The following is a 16,663-nucleotide window of genomic DNA, read 5'->3' as shown; positions in this document are numbered from 1 at the left end:
TGTTGCCATGGCGTTAAAACGTCGGCAACCCCACGTGAACTTGCACCCCTTGCAGCCTGCTTCGAGCTTAAATTTGCGCAATTTTGCTCAGAGCCCTATGGGGCTGCAAGCACTTTTCTATAAGTTCAGACTACCATGTTTTGCCGTAAAGTATGGCTGTTGCCGCGATGACTCGCACCCGTGAGATCATCACGGCTAATTGGATTGAGCCCATAGTGTTAGGTGCATTTAGGGGGAGAAGTGGACATTTTCTTATTTTTAACAAAATTATATTTAGTACAAAAAAATTAATATACTAGTCACCATCATCAAATTAATGAAAATGAGTTGCATATCTCTACCATATAATATGTCTAAAACTTATCATATGTTTTAATTATATGTTGAACTTTAAGTGTATCTTCTTCCAGCATATGGATTTTATGTAGCATGCAGTCACAGGTACTATGGGCCTGATTCAGTATGGATCGCAACTGTGATTGCAATAGTGATTATGTACGCAGTCTCACTGAGAAGATATGCTAAAGTCTACAATTGCAATACCACATGCAGCCTAACATAAAGACAGGGTTGCCTAACCTCCCGATTCGGGCGGGAGCCTCCCGATAAACGGGTGCAGCTCCCGCCCCCCCCCGGAAAGGCAGGCAAACCACCCGACTGACGCCGATCCCCCGAACCCCCCTCCCCATTACCTGATAAACCCCCGCAGCAGGGGGGGCACCTGACGCGATTTGCGTCATTTTGGCCCCGCCCCCTGCTTCGCAATGCCTTTTTTTCTGCATTGTGTAGCGGGGGCGGGGCTAAAATGACACGATCACGTGGCCCCGCCCCCTGTCACGCCCGCAAACCGACCTCAGCTCGTTTGGACCACCCCCTTTTGCCGGCCACGCCCCCTGTTCTGCCGATCTGGCTGCTCCCTCCCGGAAGGAGCAGCCAGATTGTCGGCAAGTATGCATAAAGACGCCTGCCTTAGCTTATACAAATCCATAATGTTTAGCAAGACTGCAAAACCATCAGTAACATCGAGTAACACAGGAGCCCCATGCACACTTGCAAAAGGTCAGGCATTACTCAGAAATTGCTAACCTCTTCACACACAGTGAAAGCCCAAGCTGCATATGACGTCGCAGTGGCTAATTTTTTCACGCCTCTGTAACGGCGTTGAAACGAGCTGGCACACCTGTGTTTCGCTGACTAGTCCCCAGTCATCACCCCCCAAATGGTACTTCCTGTCAATCACTCTGGGTCTGCGTAGTAGATCGCAGTGGAGGGTTCGTGCACGCGCACTGAGATACATACGCATGCGCAGAACACAACAATCAGCCGATTGCGTGCGTAATGGCACTTGCGATCATTGCTAAATCAGGCCCTATATCTTAAGATATAGGCCCTCATTCAGAGCCACACGCTAGCGGCAGTACGCTCGTTCCGAGCGATGTTCGCACATCTGCGCATGCGTACGGTTTTTAGAACGCATGCGCGAACCAGTCAGTGCGGCTGAAAATCGTTTGTACGCAATATAGCGAGTGCCTGCTATTTTGAGTGACAGAATGAGGCGTATGTGGGTGGTAACAGGGGAAGGTGCTTGAAAACGGGGAGTGGAGATCCGAACGCAGGCGTGCTTAAAGGTCAAAACGGGCGTTTAAGGGAGTGCATAATTAATCCAGCAGCGTCATTGACCACGTCACTTGGTTTTTTTTAAATCAGAACTGCTCGCAAAATAGCGGTTGAAAAAACCAACCACAAGAATAGCAAGCAGTTCATATCCTGTTCGATGTACTCGATTAATCTAATAAATAGCGGACATGACGTATGGTGCGAGGGGCCAGGGGGCGTTTTTAACAAATAAACGAGCGTATGTTTTGCTCGCTCGTTCAGACTTAGAGGTGTGAACAGACTGCAATGTGCGAACGGATCATTTGAATAGCCACCCCTTGTTTTTGAATGAACGAACGCAAATAGCGAACGGCTCTGAATGAGGGCCATAATCTGCATAGTATATAACATGCATCTTTTTACAGACACATTTTACACATTTTACACCTCACGGCTCTGGGCTCCACTTCCAGCAATCATCACACATAGCTGCGGCCTCCCAGCCTGAGACTGAAAAAGCGGTTCCGCCACCTGCGTCTTGCTGTACATTGAGTCGGACGGCTCTGCAGGCTGCTCTCAAGCAAAGTAAGTTTGGAACTGGGAGAGGACCGGGGTGCTGTGGTGCTCACTGCTGGGAAAGGGGTTCTCTGCTGGGATAGGGGTGGTGGATGAGGGTGGGTGCAGCTGCTGTGCTGGAATAGGGGAGGTCCTGTGCTGGGTGAGGGCCCCTACCATGAGGCCACACCCCTTTTCAGGATTCCACGGGGAGGGGGGCACCACCCAAAATCGTGCCTAGGGCACTAATTTAGCTAGGGCCGGCTTTGACTCTACCCCTACATGTGAACTTGATTGAGCTCTGCCTATATCATTAACTACACCAGCAAAGCATGTATTCACAGCACATATCAGGCAAGGTGCAAAGAGCCAATTCAACGCTTGTCTCTCTTTAGGTGTTGTGCATTATTGGTATTTTTTATTTGTATACAGGAATAGTGTTTTTATCCTGAAACCCATTATCCAGACAGTTATAAACCTCAGGAAGGAAAAAGAAGAAATAATTGCTGTTGTTTGGTGCTTCTGTTATACTCACAGATATAATGACTGAAGGCCTGAATGCAAGGAATGCAGTTGCTAACACACAGAAAATCGGTTGATTAATTTGCACTGCGCATGTGTATGAATCGCAGTGCGCATGTGTGAACTAGCAATTACAATGGGAACTGCATTGGAAGAGGCTACAATAGCAGAGTTATTGACAGGAAATGCCATTTGTGGGTGGTGACGGGAAGGTGGTTGGCTGAACGCAGGTGTGCCAGTGCATTCCAAAGCTGTTGCAGGGGCATGCATAAATTAGCCACTGCATGGTTATAAGCAGCCAAAGCATTGATAGCGTGCGTGGATGTCCCCAATTTCTGAGTAAGGTTAGGGCTTGTGCAAGTGTGCATATGGGTCCGATGTTACCGATGGTTTCGCTATGTTCCCCTAGTATGCGGATGTGAGTAAGGGGAAGTGGGCATCCTTATGTCAGAATGCGATTGCAATCTAAATGCACACATTTATATAGCACCGCTGATATTAGCAACTTCGGTGAGTGCGTATAAGCAGAATAGCTATCCATGCTGATTCAGGCCTTTCCTCCAATAGGCACTGATAAAGAAGTGTAATTCTGTGATTTTAATAATTATAGGAAAATTCCTAATTTCTAAAACTTTATGCCTTTGGCCTTCTCCAATCATAAGGTTACTCTCCCACTAAAGTGTTCATGCAGGAAAGCCCAGCAACATCCATAAGTGGAAGCAGTTCTGTAAGGAGAAAAGGGCCAAAATTTCACCAATTTGCGGGACTGATCAACAATTATAAATAAATAAACGTTTAACTGAAGACATGGATGCTCAAGGGGTTCACACCAGTTACTGGATCACAGATTCTAATGTTGGATAATTTTGATTAATAAGTGAATTAAAATAATCCATTTGTGCGATCTTAGATTTATTAGGTTCCCGTTATTTTTTATGTTTTTGCTGAAGTGAGTACATATTAAGTAGGATATTAAAGAAAGGTTTTCTTTAATTTGCACAGTCATTATTAGCTGAAGTATCTTTCATTTTAAGCATACGTTTTCTTGGAAACAATGTAATGCTTTTATTGTTCTCCATCTGCTACACATACAGCCATGTAAAGCGTAATGTGACTACATTACTAAGTGCATTTCAATAATGTAATTTAATTATTCAACATTTCGTTGTTTGCTAATGAAAAAAACTCTCCTGACACCCCACTTTTTTCAACGTAGGTATAACTTTACTGGGTTTTGTGACAACTTATAAATAATGCCACAGAAGTAAGCCAGGCAAAACAATACTGTGAATTGCAAAATATCCACTCTAAAGTGGAGTGCACGCTACAAAGCTGATTGTCCAGTTCTAATCAAATGAAAATTTAGAATGAAATGAAAATTACTATAAAACATTATCAATTTACCAAAATTATAAAACACAGTACAGCACTTGTTGCACTAAGTACATTTATTCTACCCCCACTTGAAAGTTAATTATAATGTGAGCCAAAATGTAGTTCTAAATTCCCAGTTCTAGTACTAGTTGAGTTATTCACCTCTCCATTATTTAATCAGCTTTTATGCATATTCTTCCATGACTTTGTCTTGCATCAAGGTACTCTTCAACTAATGCTGGGCACCCAGCGATATCGTCAGCAGTGAGACCCGGTGGTTGTGCCGGCTTCAGTAAGTGCATACACACTTGCCGATCCCGGCAGAGATGCAATACTGCATTCGGCAGTATGGCATCGCTAACGATATCCACAGATTGTACGGCAAGTACAAATGACTGGGGATATCGTTAACAATATAGTGCGTAAACACTAGATGATTAAACAAAATTGTTGTAACGATGTGTTGGTTTCGACAATATCGTTTAAAAATTGTCTAGTGTGTACGCACCTTAATAGAATAAACATTTGGCATCTTCTAAATGAATCTAGAGATGGTGCTCCCTTTTTTCTTCAAAGTTTGCTGACCTAATGTGATTACATTGTCACTCTGCATATTGTATTTCCAGTGATTCTGATTGAGATTTTTACATAGGTTGAACAATTTGTGAAATGTTGTGTGGAATTTGAGTGTCGCATAGACTTAAGGCGCACAGCCACTAGCAGATATTAATGGATGACTGAATGATAACGACATCGTTATAGTTCAGTCGTCCATTAATCGTGCATGAATCGGGTACTAAAATGTCGGAAATGACCAGTGATGCGTGCTCCTACTGGTCGTTTTCGACATCAATCATCGCCCGAACATGCCAGTCAATCTGACGATAATGACAGATTGGGCATGTTCGGGGATGAGAGAGGGTGCCTACACTGAACGATATATCGTTCAGTGTAGGCACTGAACAGTTTAATCAACGACTCAACGATAATGATATCGTTATCGTTCAGTCCTTCACTAATCACCTAGTGGCAGTGGCATCCCTCCCCACTATTGCACCTGGTGTGGGGAGGGCTTTAGTGTGCGTGTCTGAGCCGCACACTGGGAGAAAGGGGGTGTGGCCTCACAGAAGGGGCGTGACCTCACAGGCCGAACGGTGTGGTGGTGGTGCGAACACAAGCATGTCTGTGCATCTTAATGCTGTTTCAGAGTCGTGCATAATTAAGACGCAGCATCATAATATACGTCACATGGCTGAATTACACACTGAAGCACTCGCAGTGTTTGCGGTAGGGTATGGTCAGCCACAAGTGCTGCGTATAGGTTCGATGGTACTCAATGTTACCGATTGTTGAATACACTTCCTGGAGATGACATGTATCACTAAGACAGGCTGGTGGGCATCTAAATACACACCGCGATCGCACGCCAAGACATATAGAGCTTGCTAATGTCTTGCCGTGCGATCGCGGGATTTGCATATTTTGGCAGCTGACGGCTGCGTGCGAACGCATCTAGTGAGCGGGACTGAATTGGGCCTTCAGTGCCCACTGATCCACATGTCCAGAACCTGTCCCAATTTAGTACTGATGGTTACTGTACAATATTTCATTGTGATTTTCCATTCAAAGCAACCAGTGCATTTATTCACCTGCTTGCTGCTATGTTTTTATTATAGAGAAAATCTTACAAGCTGCTTATAAAAACAATGCAGCAACACAGTATAGACAACAATCTGTTTCTGGGCACATGTTTTGTATACATTACAAAAAAATCTTTATCAACAACTTAACAAAACTACTTAACAGATATATTACAGGGAAGTAGTTGGCTTGTCAACAATCAGAATGTCAACAAGTATTATGGGGACACCGAAACCCGGACAACGTATGGAAGGCTGCTTACACCATTTTTGCGCTCTCCAGCAGTACAACTGTCAACATCACAAATTACCATCAAGTTTAGAGTTATATTGCCGATGTGCATAACATGATTTAAGCGCACTTGCTGACATCCCATTGTTTGCGTTCTGGGGTTCACGTATTGCTTGTCAACATTCTGGACACCAACCCTCTATCGTGCACCTTTCGATGTTGTGAATGCATTCTAATGTAGGGATGCACATCGATGGTCAATGTTTACGAACCATCAATGTTTTTCTTGTGATGACAGTGTTTTTACCATTCCATGGCGGCATTCTGATATTTGTTGCCATTGAATGGTAAAGAAGCAATGGTCTTCCGATAGTTCATTTACAAAAAAAAATCCTGACAGCTGGCTCCAACCTGGCTGCTGCTGGTGTGTCTTTGCTGGCATGGCATCATTCAGTCTCAGGTCACTGTTGCCAGTGTCCTCCTGCACTGCTCCACCTACTCCAGTGACAGACTGTCCAGTCCGCCTCTGGCCAAACACACTGCATTGGTATTGCACATGCATAAACCAAAGCTCCACCTCCTACATTGACAGACAGCCCACTCCACCACCTATCTACAGCGCTGCATTAGTATTGTGCATGCGTGAATATGGAAAACTATGCATAAACGAACAACTGAGATGGATTTACCATTGAATGCTATGATGCAATGGTTAGCTACCATTTCATCACAACATTTAATGGCAGAAGCCCATCCCACCATTTGATGCTGGCTTCCGATGTCCATTCCTATTCTAATGATGAAGTGACGCTGTCCGTGTGTAGGGGACCATATGGAGTTGGGAGGAGAGACCGGGACTTCAAAGAGCGCATACGTATAGGAGTGAAGGAAGCTTTAAGACTAGTAAGCTCAATTGCCATTACAGTGCCGTAAAGGTTTTGAAAGTGGTGGCAGGGATGGGGGACATTAGGGAAGTTTGGGATTGAGGTGATTTACTTCACATTAATAATTTAAAGGAATATGGTTTTGAGAGCTGATAGGGGGGTGCTCACATCTCTGTGATGCCACTTACATGTGTCTATTTAAATATGGGTGATCATGCATAAAGTATTCTGCTAATCTAAATTCCTCAATCATTTTCATCCCAAACAGTTTAGCCATATTAAAAATACATTGGGCCGAATTCAATTCAGTGCGATGTTGAATAGCCACGGGAGGGAGCTCCCGAAGCTATTCAATACACCGCGCTGTTTTGGCGGCTAAAGGAATTCTTCTCGCACCCCCCAGGGGATGCGAGGAGAAATCCGACAAAAGTGATGGGCGCGCAGCTGTTTGCCGGCTTAGCCAGGTGGTAACAGCGTGGCGGTAATAGAAGTGAAAGACTTCTCCTGTAGAAGCTGACACTGCATATGCGCACAGTGTCAGATTCTGGAGCCTGCCATGGGCTGCGAGAGTCTCCATAGGCTTAAAGCAGTTTACACCATCTGAATATTGTGTAAACTACCGGGCTAAACTCCAAAAAGCTTTGCTTTTTAGAGTTTAGTACATTGGGGTCAGATCGTAGTCCCCATTAATAATAATGGGGACTGCGATCTGAAGTGCTAATAAGCACTTTGCCGGAGATTTCTGAGAAATCTCCTGCATTGTGCCATTAGTACATAGCTACAATATATAAAAATATGCAGAAACAGCTTGATCCATAGGCCCCTAAGACTGCAGCATTGACAACCAACTGGACTTAAGCTTGGGGGTTCAGAATTGCAAAACTCTGATCATGCACAGAATCTCGGTTTTGCCCTTGATTGTGACTTGACACTTAAGCATCAGATTTCAGACATGTTCAAATATTTTTTCTATCACCTGAGGGATATTGCCAGAATGAAGAATTTGATTCCTTCAGATGAAATGCCATGCACTCTACCTCAAATAAAAAAAAAATCACACCACTTGCAACTGCCACAAAATGCAGCAACCAGGCTGTTAACTAACCAGTTATCAATCATTATTTATTAAGACTTCCATATCGATTAGGTTTCCTTTCCACATTTCCGCATTTTAGAAATTTACCCCAAGGCTTTTACAAAGTTTCAGCAACAACTCCCTTTTCGGTTGCAGAGACCCTATATCAATAGGGTGCAGTTTGATTGTTGGAGATTAAAAACTTTAAGAACAAAAACATTTTCTGTAAGTATTTCCAAGGACTGGTAATAGCAATAAAAATCAAATGGGACATTTAGTGTTAATGTGAATGAAGATTTCTAATACCATGAAATTTATTACATCTGTAGTACCACAAGAAAAGTGAGTATTATATAGAAATCACAAGCATAAGAAATATGAAACTCAACAAAAAGAGTTAAATACCCCTCTAGTACATAGATAATGTAGGTAAAATGTAGTATTCAAATGTATCTTAAATTAAAATGCTATATTTACATTGCATATGTTTTTTTTAAAAAACAAGTAAGATATTTAAAGAAGAGATTTGTTCCACTATATCATAAAGTGCAATCACTGTGTTCAATTACTATATCTGCAGACTACATGACTGATGAGTTCAAAAACACATATACAGTATCATGTCCCTGCAAACTTGTAGTAAGTGTTTACATTACCTTGAAAAGCAATAAACAATTATTCAACCATTAAAAGCTTTTGCCTATTTTGACCCTCTTTTTGTATCCTTTACTACCATAAGACAAGATAAAAGTGAACGCCACACCTTCCCAATAAGCTTTCTAAACCAATGAATGTAGTATTTACTGCATGGTATGGCTGAGAGGACATTGCCCAAAATGTACATATTGGGCCTATGAATCTGTAGTCATGCCAGTGAGTGACTGATCCATCAATTTAATGTTAGTGGTGTAGGCAATCATTTGCAAAATAAGAGTGGCCTTTTCCAATTATCCCTTGATTCTGTGTACTGAGGAAATGTAAAAGGTAATTTTGTATTCTCATGTTTCTGAAGCATACTTTTCATTGTATATATTGTTTTATAGAATAGTCAGAAAAGATTGAAGAATTGAAGTGGGTCAATTCTTCCTTTGTTTTTCTTTAAAGTGTTGACGAAGATAATAACATTTATATACTCAGTTTTGCTTTTAAAACTGATTTCTATTTCCAAATATGCACTGCTTTACTAAAGTACAAACATTGTTTTAAGGATATGCTATTAAGTCTAGCACGTCTATTGTAGTGAGATAAGATTGTATGGAAATGTAACAATTAGTTTTTCTCAAACATAAAATTTATTTTACATTTATTATCATCATAAGCAATGGAATCCTTACCTTGGGTAACTGGCTGGCAGGCTTGGTGAGGATTCCTCCAACATAGACAACATTTGGGAGCGTAGGTCTTGGAAATTCCAGTGCAACATCAGTACAAAGCATCCACAGAGAGGATCCCTGAACCAATTCATACATTGACCTTGTTGGTAAAATGTTATATTTTCTCATTATCTTTTCATATTTGGGTAGGACTAGAAAATTTACTCCAAATCGTGAGACGAGATAAACAATTGTATTTCTAATTCTGTCCAAGAGGTCCATACGGTCTGTGAGAAGTGAGTTAAATTCTGGGACATAAGATAAGGGTGCAGGGGCACCCACTTCAGCGGGGTACCAAAGTCCAGTAGAAAAAACAGCATACTTTACGTCCAAAATATTGGCTATGACAAATCCACACATCTCATTTGGATCAACAAGCACCAAGTCATACTTTTCATGTTTTAAACGTTGCATTACTTCCTGGTTACCCACCATAATGTCACAATTCCTGGAATAATGGTCAAGAATGTCAAACAGTTCTAATGCCGTGAACCTACCAGAAAATATATTCTTCATTTTGGACTGTAGAAATTCATCAGATGTAGAGGTATTAAAGATCCCTGGATAGCGCTGAACTTGGTAATGACTTGATGATTGTATGTCCCTGCCTTCAGAAAGAAGCAAAACTGTTTGATGGCCCTTGTCATGTAGAGAGGTGGCCATAGTTTTGAATATATATAGATGGCTTTCAAACATTATTGGCGGGACAACAAGAATTTTGGCAGCTTCTGTTACTCCAAGAGTGACCCACAAAAACAGAGTGAGAGTTGCAGAAGGTTTCATTGCTGTTAGACAAGAAAGATATGTGAACACAGTGAAAAAGTTCACTCATATTGTTAATATATCCTGTGCATCTCTACAGTTTTCAGTTATTCATTGTCTATGTATTATCAAGACACATTATTATGGCAATATAAATATACTGTACATCTCTATGGCAATTACAGCAAATGTATCTTGCTGGTGAAACATTCCTGAAATTATATGAACTGATAAATCTGGTAATTAAAATGCAAGACTCTCATTAGGAAACAACCAGTAGGTTTTTTTGGTAACAAACATTTTAAAACAATTTTTAGGGAGACTTTACTTTGTGTCAAATGATCTGTACATTACCCTAGATTTGGAGCTTAGATAAGCCTTAGTGCACATTTCTTACACATATCATGATCATGATCTACCATATGTTCCATGTGTGAACTTTATTCATCAACATTGTAAGTCCTGGTTCTAATTCAAGCTATAATTTGTAATGTAAAATGTCAGGCACTGCAGAGTTTTATGGATCCTTAAAAAAGAACAGTAATGATGATGAGCAGTATAAAGAATGACCTTATATAGCAGTGGTTCCCAAACTTTTTTTGAATCACAGCAACCTAGAGTATCAGCATTTCTCTGCAAAAATTATTAAATAAAGTAAATTGTGCTTATATATCATCCTTAGGTTCAGTTATGTGGTGGTGGACAGGGTTGTACTTCTGCTTGTCCACATATTTTATGAATAGCAGCCACCAGCACTGCTTTTGCCTATCACATAGACAAGAATAATTTGATTTGGTCCTGAGCTACCAACTTGTTGCACCCCTGCAAATGCCCCAAAGCTCCCCAGAGTGCCAGAGCACACAGTTTGCGAACCACTGGTATATAGTATAAAATACACTACACATTTTTGCAAAATATGTTTTATTTCTGTATGTCACAGCAAAATGGGTTAATTAAATCACTGACATCATTCCCCTGGTGCCAAGTCCTACGCCAACAACAACTCTATAATGAAACTTATTATGTAGGATAAATATTTGCTGACATCATTTCATTTTTATGCCAGGCGAAATACACTTCCCCCACTCATGGTCTACAATGTGTAGGCTATAATTTGACCTACTAGATATTTGCTTAAATTATTGAGGAATTTGTGATGCTGCCTAGTCGCTCTTTACAGTAAATAGAGCTGATCACATTTACCCTTTTTTATTGTGGCATGTTTCCAAAATTTTTTAAAAATCTATAATACATAATGGTTTGACAGATATTTTTTAGACTCCAGTAGCTATTTATGTGCTAAAAAAATATGAAGGCACAGCAGTTTTTTTAATGAAATGCTCTTGGATTTTTCCACTATTTTGTATATAGAATATAGCACACCTTCATTCCATATTGTGCATGTTATTTGCAGTATGGCGAACCCTCTGGAATTACTGTTATTATGTGCTTACTGTGTATATTACAGTAAATGGGTGCGTCTTTCACCCACTATTTGTCTAGTTGATTCATTTAACCCAATAGAAGTAACAGGGAGGTCAGGGGTGACATATAAGATTGTTTTTCTGGCTGGGAGGACAAAAATATCTTCACATTTACCCTTTTATGTTTATTATCATGCACATTATGGCATCTGTTCCACATTCTGCATGGATTGCCTGGATAGATGCATGTATAGCCAGCAAACCAAATAATAATTAAAAAAATCCCACAAGCAACATCATCATGTCATAATAGTTGTGAACATATTCATATTAACAGGTACAACTGGGCAAAATTAGTCACAAAACATTGCTGAATTCCTCTATTCTGATGTAATTTATTCCTATGAGAATGCAAGACCCACTGAACTAATCATATTATTCCCTGGCTGGCACACAGAAGCTACCTATAGCTCTCAGCAGTGGTGGCGGGGAATATGGATTAAGATAACCAGTCCATGTCAATTAGCAGAAATTCAATTAGTAAATTCTCAGCGCCTAGTCTACATTCAGATTGAAGACCGTATCACACCTGCAGCAGAAAAAAAGAGGTATTGCCCACCTCACCTAAAGAATATATGAAATCACAATTCTGTGCTGGTGTAATAAACTCAACATATATAAATATATATAAAAAATAATCACATTTATTAGCATACACAGATCAATACCACAATTAAAAGTTTAGTGGATCTTAGACAAAAAAAACATTGTATACACTAATGCTTGATGAAAATGTTGTTATATAACAATATTGCAGTATAAAAATGTGGCTGTATAATATATTGTATCAACTCCTGCAGCTAGCTCTACTATAAAAAAAATTAAACAAAAAACTTAGCTAATGGTAGTCCCAGATTCACAATGTATTCAATAGTAAAATACAGTTGTTTATACCAAGGATTGTTCCTGGAATGTACTAGAACTAAATACTGGCTGGAAGTTTCTTCCAAGGGTTCTAATAATAATAGCTCAGGTACAGACCAAACTTCTTTCTGTTCCAAAGGCCCTGTTAAACATTGTTTAATAGCTGGCAGCAATTGACACTGTGTGCGCGCTGTGTTTGTTCGTCAGCAGGATTGCCACCGAGCAACAGCTGGTGCATACCTCCCAACATGACCCTCTCCAGGAGGGACACAATGCTCTGGTCCTGGACTTCCCTGGTAAGAGGTGGGGCTGCAGCGCAGTTCAAAATTCAAATAGGGGAGCCACACCAACTATCATTTCACACACTGCCAACATCACTGGCTGGGACTCACTGGCAGTTGGTGTGACTCCCTTATTTGAATTGTGGACTGTGCTGCAGCCCCACCTCTGGAGCCGCCACCAATCATAACTTACCAGGGAAGTCCAGGACCAGAGCTTTGTGTCCCTCCTGGAGAGGGTCATTTTGGGAGGTATGCTGGTGGGTGAAAAAAGTTCACTTACTTAGCTTGTTCATACACAGGAGGGTGGGGCCGAGTAACTGTTCTCTGACCTAATGGTCATGTGACTGCTTGAGCCCACCCTCAGGTAGATTTTTCTACAGTGCAGACCTGGGAAGAAGCTGGGTCTGTTTCTCTGACAGAATACTTACAGCTGTCCTCCCTTGCCTTGCCATATTGCAGACCCTCCAAAATGACCCGTTCCATCAGGTACAAAATGCTCTGCTCCTGGACTTCCCTCTTAATTTATGATTGCAGACACCTGTGCTGAAACACCTGTCTCATCAATTACTTAGTTCAACACAATGAGGGGTATTCAATATGGGAATCCGTGCTGGACTTTTCACTCCACATCGGAGATTTTCCTGGGATAAAGTATTGGGCGCGCGCCCGCTTATCCCCGTATTCAATATAAAACCTACAAAAACGGGAAGCTGCGAAGTGGGATCTGCGTAAAAAAATGAAATTTTCCTGGAATAAATTGTAGGACCCCCTAAAGTTGTAAAAACATGGGGGATCACTATGGGTACCCCGTTTTAGCCTGCAAATGAAAGTCGGGGATTTAAATAGCCGGTGCAGGTGTTTTTTCCCGACATTGAAGAAGTGTTGCAGAAGAGCACTTAGGTTTTTTTTTTCATTTTTTTAAGTGGTCCCATCAAATTTGGGGTACATGAAAATGGGTACTAGCATATTTTTATGTCCCTAAAGTAAGTTTTAAAAAATTCTGCAACTATGCACCTGCCGCTAATAGCCTATTCTAGAAAACACCTGCCGCATACTTGCAGAATAGCCCTGAACCTATTTCCCTATTTTTAAACACTTTTTTCCACATTTTTTTTTCACCCCAATTTTTAAATAAATTTTTTGGGGTGTCCCGATTTTTAAAAAAAACTTTTTTTGACACAGTTATTTTTAAAATGTCATTCTCAGGGGTGCAGGCTATTTTTTTTAATCCTGCACCCCTATACCCCAATTCTGCATTTTTTTTCTCCACCTATTCAGTGGTGAAAAGTTATCCCCGTTTTTTTTCAAAGACTTTTCGAACCTGCGAAAAGTCTTTGAAATTGAATACGGTGTAAAACCAAAACCTCCGAAAATGACGTCATTGGTGCGAAAGCATCGCAAACACGAAGTTTTCGATCCATATTGAATACCCCTAAATGACTGCAATCATACATTAGGTGGGAAGTCCAGGAGCAGAGTGTTTTGTACCTATTGTTTGTTTTCCTACCACAGAGTCTGAGGTAAAGTCACTGCCAAAAGTAACCTCTCTCCTTTGTTCAAGAGACAGAAATAAAGTGGCCTCTTCCTGCTAGCAGTGATTCCTTCTCATTTAGCTGTTAATTATGATGAAAAAATATATTTTTCTGTTAAGTGAAATAAATTTATTTATTTTTCTACCTCAGAGTCTGCGGTACAAATCACTGCCAAAAGACACCCCTCCCTCCAGAGACTACTCAGGAATGCCTGTTCAGTCAGAATTGCAGCAGCCCCTGAAATTGCCCAAAGGCGGCAACACATGAGGTGCAAAAGTGAATGTGGATATAAACTCAAACAGGGATGCCTGTTCAGGCACAAATGGATCCTTCCCAGTAGCTCTGCCTGAAGCTGGCACTATTAGGACACCGATTTAAGACAAAAGGGGTCCTAATCCAATGTTCCACTATTACACTCTCCAAAGTATGTATGTACACCATGTCCCTCTTCAATGGTCTGTGAGTCAGAAGAAGTGACTAGGTCCTCAACCTCTTCATAGAGGCAAGTATAGCAACATACAGATGGCCAGCATTGCACTAGCAGGTAAAACCTCCCACCAAATGATATACCTCACACTGGTATGAGGTATACAAGTTTGCCCAGCTAGCCTGTACAGGAGCTGTAGGCTGCCCTCCAGTTGCTGTGGGAATTTGCATCCCAGCATGCCCTGCTTCAGTTTTGCTATCAGGGCATTCTAAGGCTGTGGCAAGTTGTGTGGTTCAGCAGCAGCTGAATAGCCGGTTATTTCCCACCCCTGCTGCAGAGCAACCCTACTCAAAAATGATAATTGGGGTTTAAGAGGTTATACAGGGCTCCAAGATGCACCCGCACTATTTGCCCTGAAGTTGACTCCTCTTTATGTTCACATAGGGGTGATAGGTCTTAAAGCACTCTAATGAACCAAATGATCAGGCAAAGTCAGTTTTAAAATAACTGGTGCTGCTAGTCCTTTACGTTCTGTTCAGAAAGATTGACTCTGCCATACCTGGGAAGCTAACCAGTGTGAGCCCTGCAGTGCTCTGGAATGGAGACCAGGGGGTCTATTTACTAAGCAGTGTTAGGAGAAGTGAAAAGTGAAGAGTGAAAAGTGATAAGGTGCCAGCCAATCAGCTCCTAACTGCCATCTCACAGGTTGTGTTTGAAAAATGACAGTTGGGAGCTGATTGGCTGGCACCTTATCACTTTTCTCTCTGTCTCCTAACACTGCTTAGTAAATAGACTCCCAGGAGTTGTAGGGTTTTTCTGTACAATAGTCTCTAGTAGCTTTTAAGTATATCTTACTCAAGGCAATTAGTAGAGCCACCCTCTATACTGGGGATAGGCTAGCAGGTTGACCAGAGCTGTACTAATGAGTTTAGTCCCAAGGCCACTTGACATGCCCATGCTGGTAGATGCAGATCTCTTTGGTCAGATTTCATAGGTGAGGTCAGGGGTCACATTCAAGGCCCACATGTCATGCTTAGTGTCACGACCAGGGGTGACAGGCTGCTGAGATCGCGGCGCTTACCGCTCCGGGCGCTGTGGCATGGTATTTCCAGCAGAGGTGCAGGTTCCTGGAGAATAGCGCTGGGTGCTGTGAGTCTCCGCAGACCAAGGGCTTCCATCTGGAGGCAGGTGAGAGGGGCTGAGACTGGCAGAGCTTCCATGCTGTGACTACTGGGCGCGGCCATCTTGGATTTGGGTCACATGTCGTTTCTGGCCAATCAGGTTCTGTCTGGGCTGGGGAGGCTAGCAACCAATCCTGCTCTACCTGAGGGTACTAAAGGGCTGTCCAGAGGCTCTTTAGTTGCCAGTGCAACGTCTATCACAGCGTATGCTGTGAGCTAGTTCTCTGTGCTCCTTTGCTCATTTAAAGTGTCAGAACCAGTGTGTTTCTGCAGACTCCCCTCTCAGCCTTGGTGCAGTTTGCTCCTGTTACTACCTGTCTCCTGATCCCGTCTACCTGCTATACCCAGCCTACCCCGGGTCTCTAAGTTCCGCCAGTGTCTCGCAGCCAGGTTCTGATCCCGTCGCGTGCCACTGCTTCATGAGTCATACTCCCCTAAGGCCGGCTGCCTTCAAGTACCAGCAAACAAGTCCTCATTCCTCATCCGACTCCACTCCGGGTCCAAGCGCACGCCAAGCCGTGACACTTAGTCAGGTGGCTCCTAAAAGCAGTCAGAGTATTCTCATTTCCTCTTCTTTCAAAAATATGCTCAAGGAGTCACAACCCCTTGCTAGACAAAGTCTTCTCTATAGCTTAGCAGTAGCGGAAAATAGATTTGGCAGTCATGGCCTCCAAAGTCTGCATGATTCATTTCCCATAGAGGTCAAATGTGTAATTCAAACTAGAGCTAAATGTGAAGGCACTGAATACATATATTAAAAAGAGAGGGTTCAGGATAAAAGGGCTAACATATATCCCATTTTTCTTTTGGTCACTAATTGGTTTTGCCTCAAATTATAACTATAAGAGGTTTTCCATTTGGTCTCAGTTTACCACAACAAT

At 41.9% G+C, this 16,663-nt stretch overlaps 1 protein-coding gene across 1 annotated transcript in view; it reads right to left on the bottom strand.

The window, feature by feature from the left end:
• UGT8 (UDP glycosyltransferase 8) overlaps positions 1-16,663 on the bottom strand; it is a 128,321-nt gene that overhangs the window by 53,115 nt on the left and 58,543 nt on the right. The window contains exon 3 of the mRNA XM_088452211.1: positions 9,213-10,036. Within this exon, the coding sequence (XP_088308337.1) occupies positions 9,213-10,034 (822 nt within the window). The 5' untranslated portion in view covers positions 10,035-10,036. The remainder of the gene's footprint in view (positions 1-9,212; positions 10,037-16,663) is intronic.

The sequence above is a fragment of the Taudactylus pleione genome, unplaced genomic scaffold, assembly GCF_031769625.1.
Source record: "Taudactylus pleione unplaced genomic scaffold, aTauple2 ptg000036l, whole genome shotgun sequence".
Classification (NCBI taxonomy): domain Eukaryota; kingdom Metazoa; phylum Chordata; class Amphibia; order Anura; family Myobatrachidae; genus Taudactylus; species Taudactylus pleione.
Note: the sequence above shows the minus strand (reverse complement) of the source record. Positions and strands in the feature narration are given on the sequence as shown.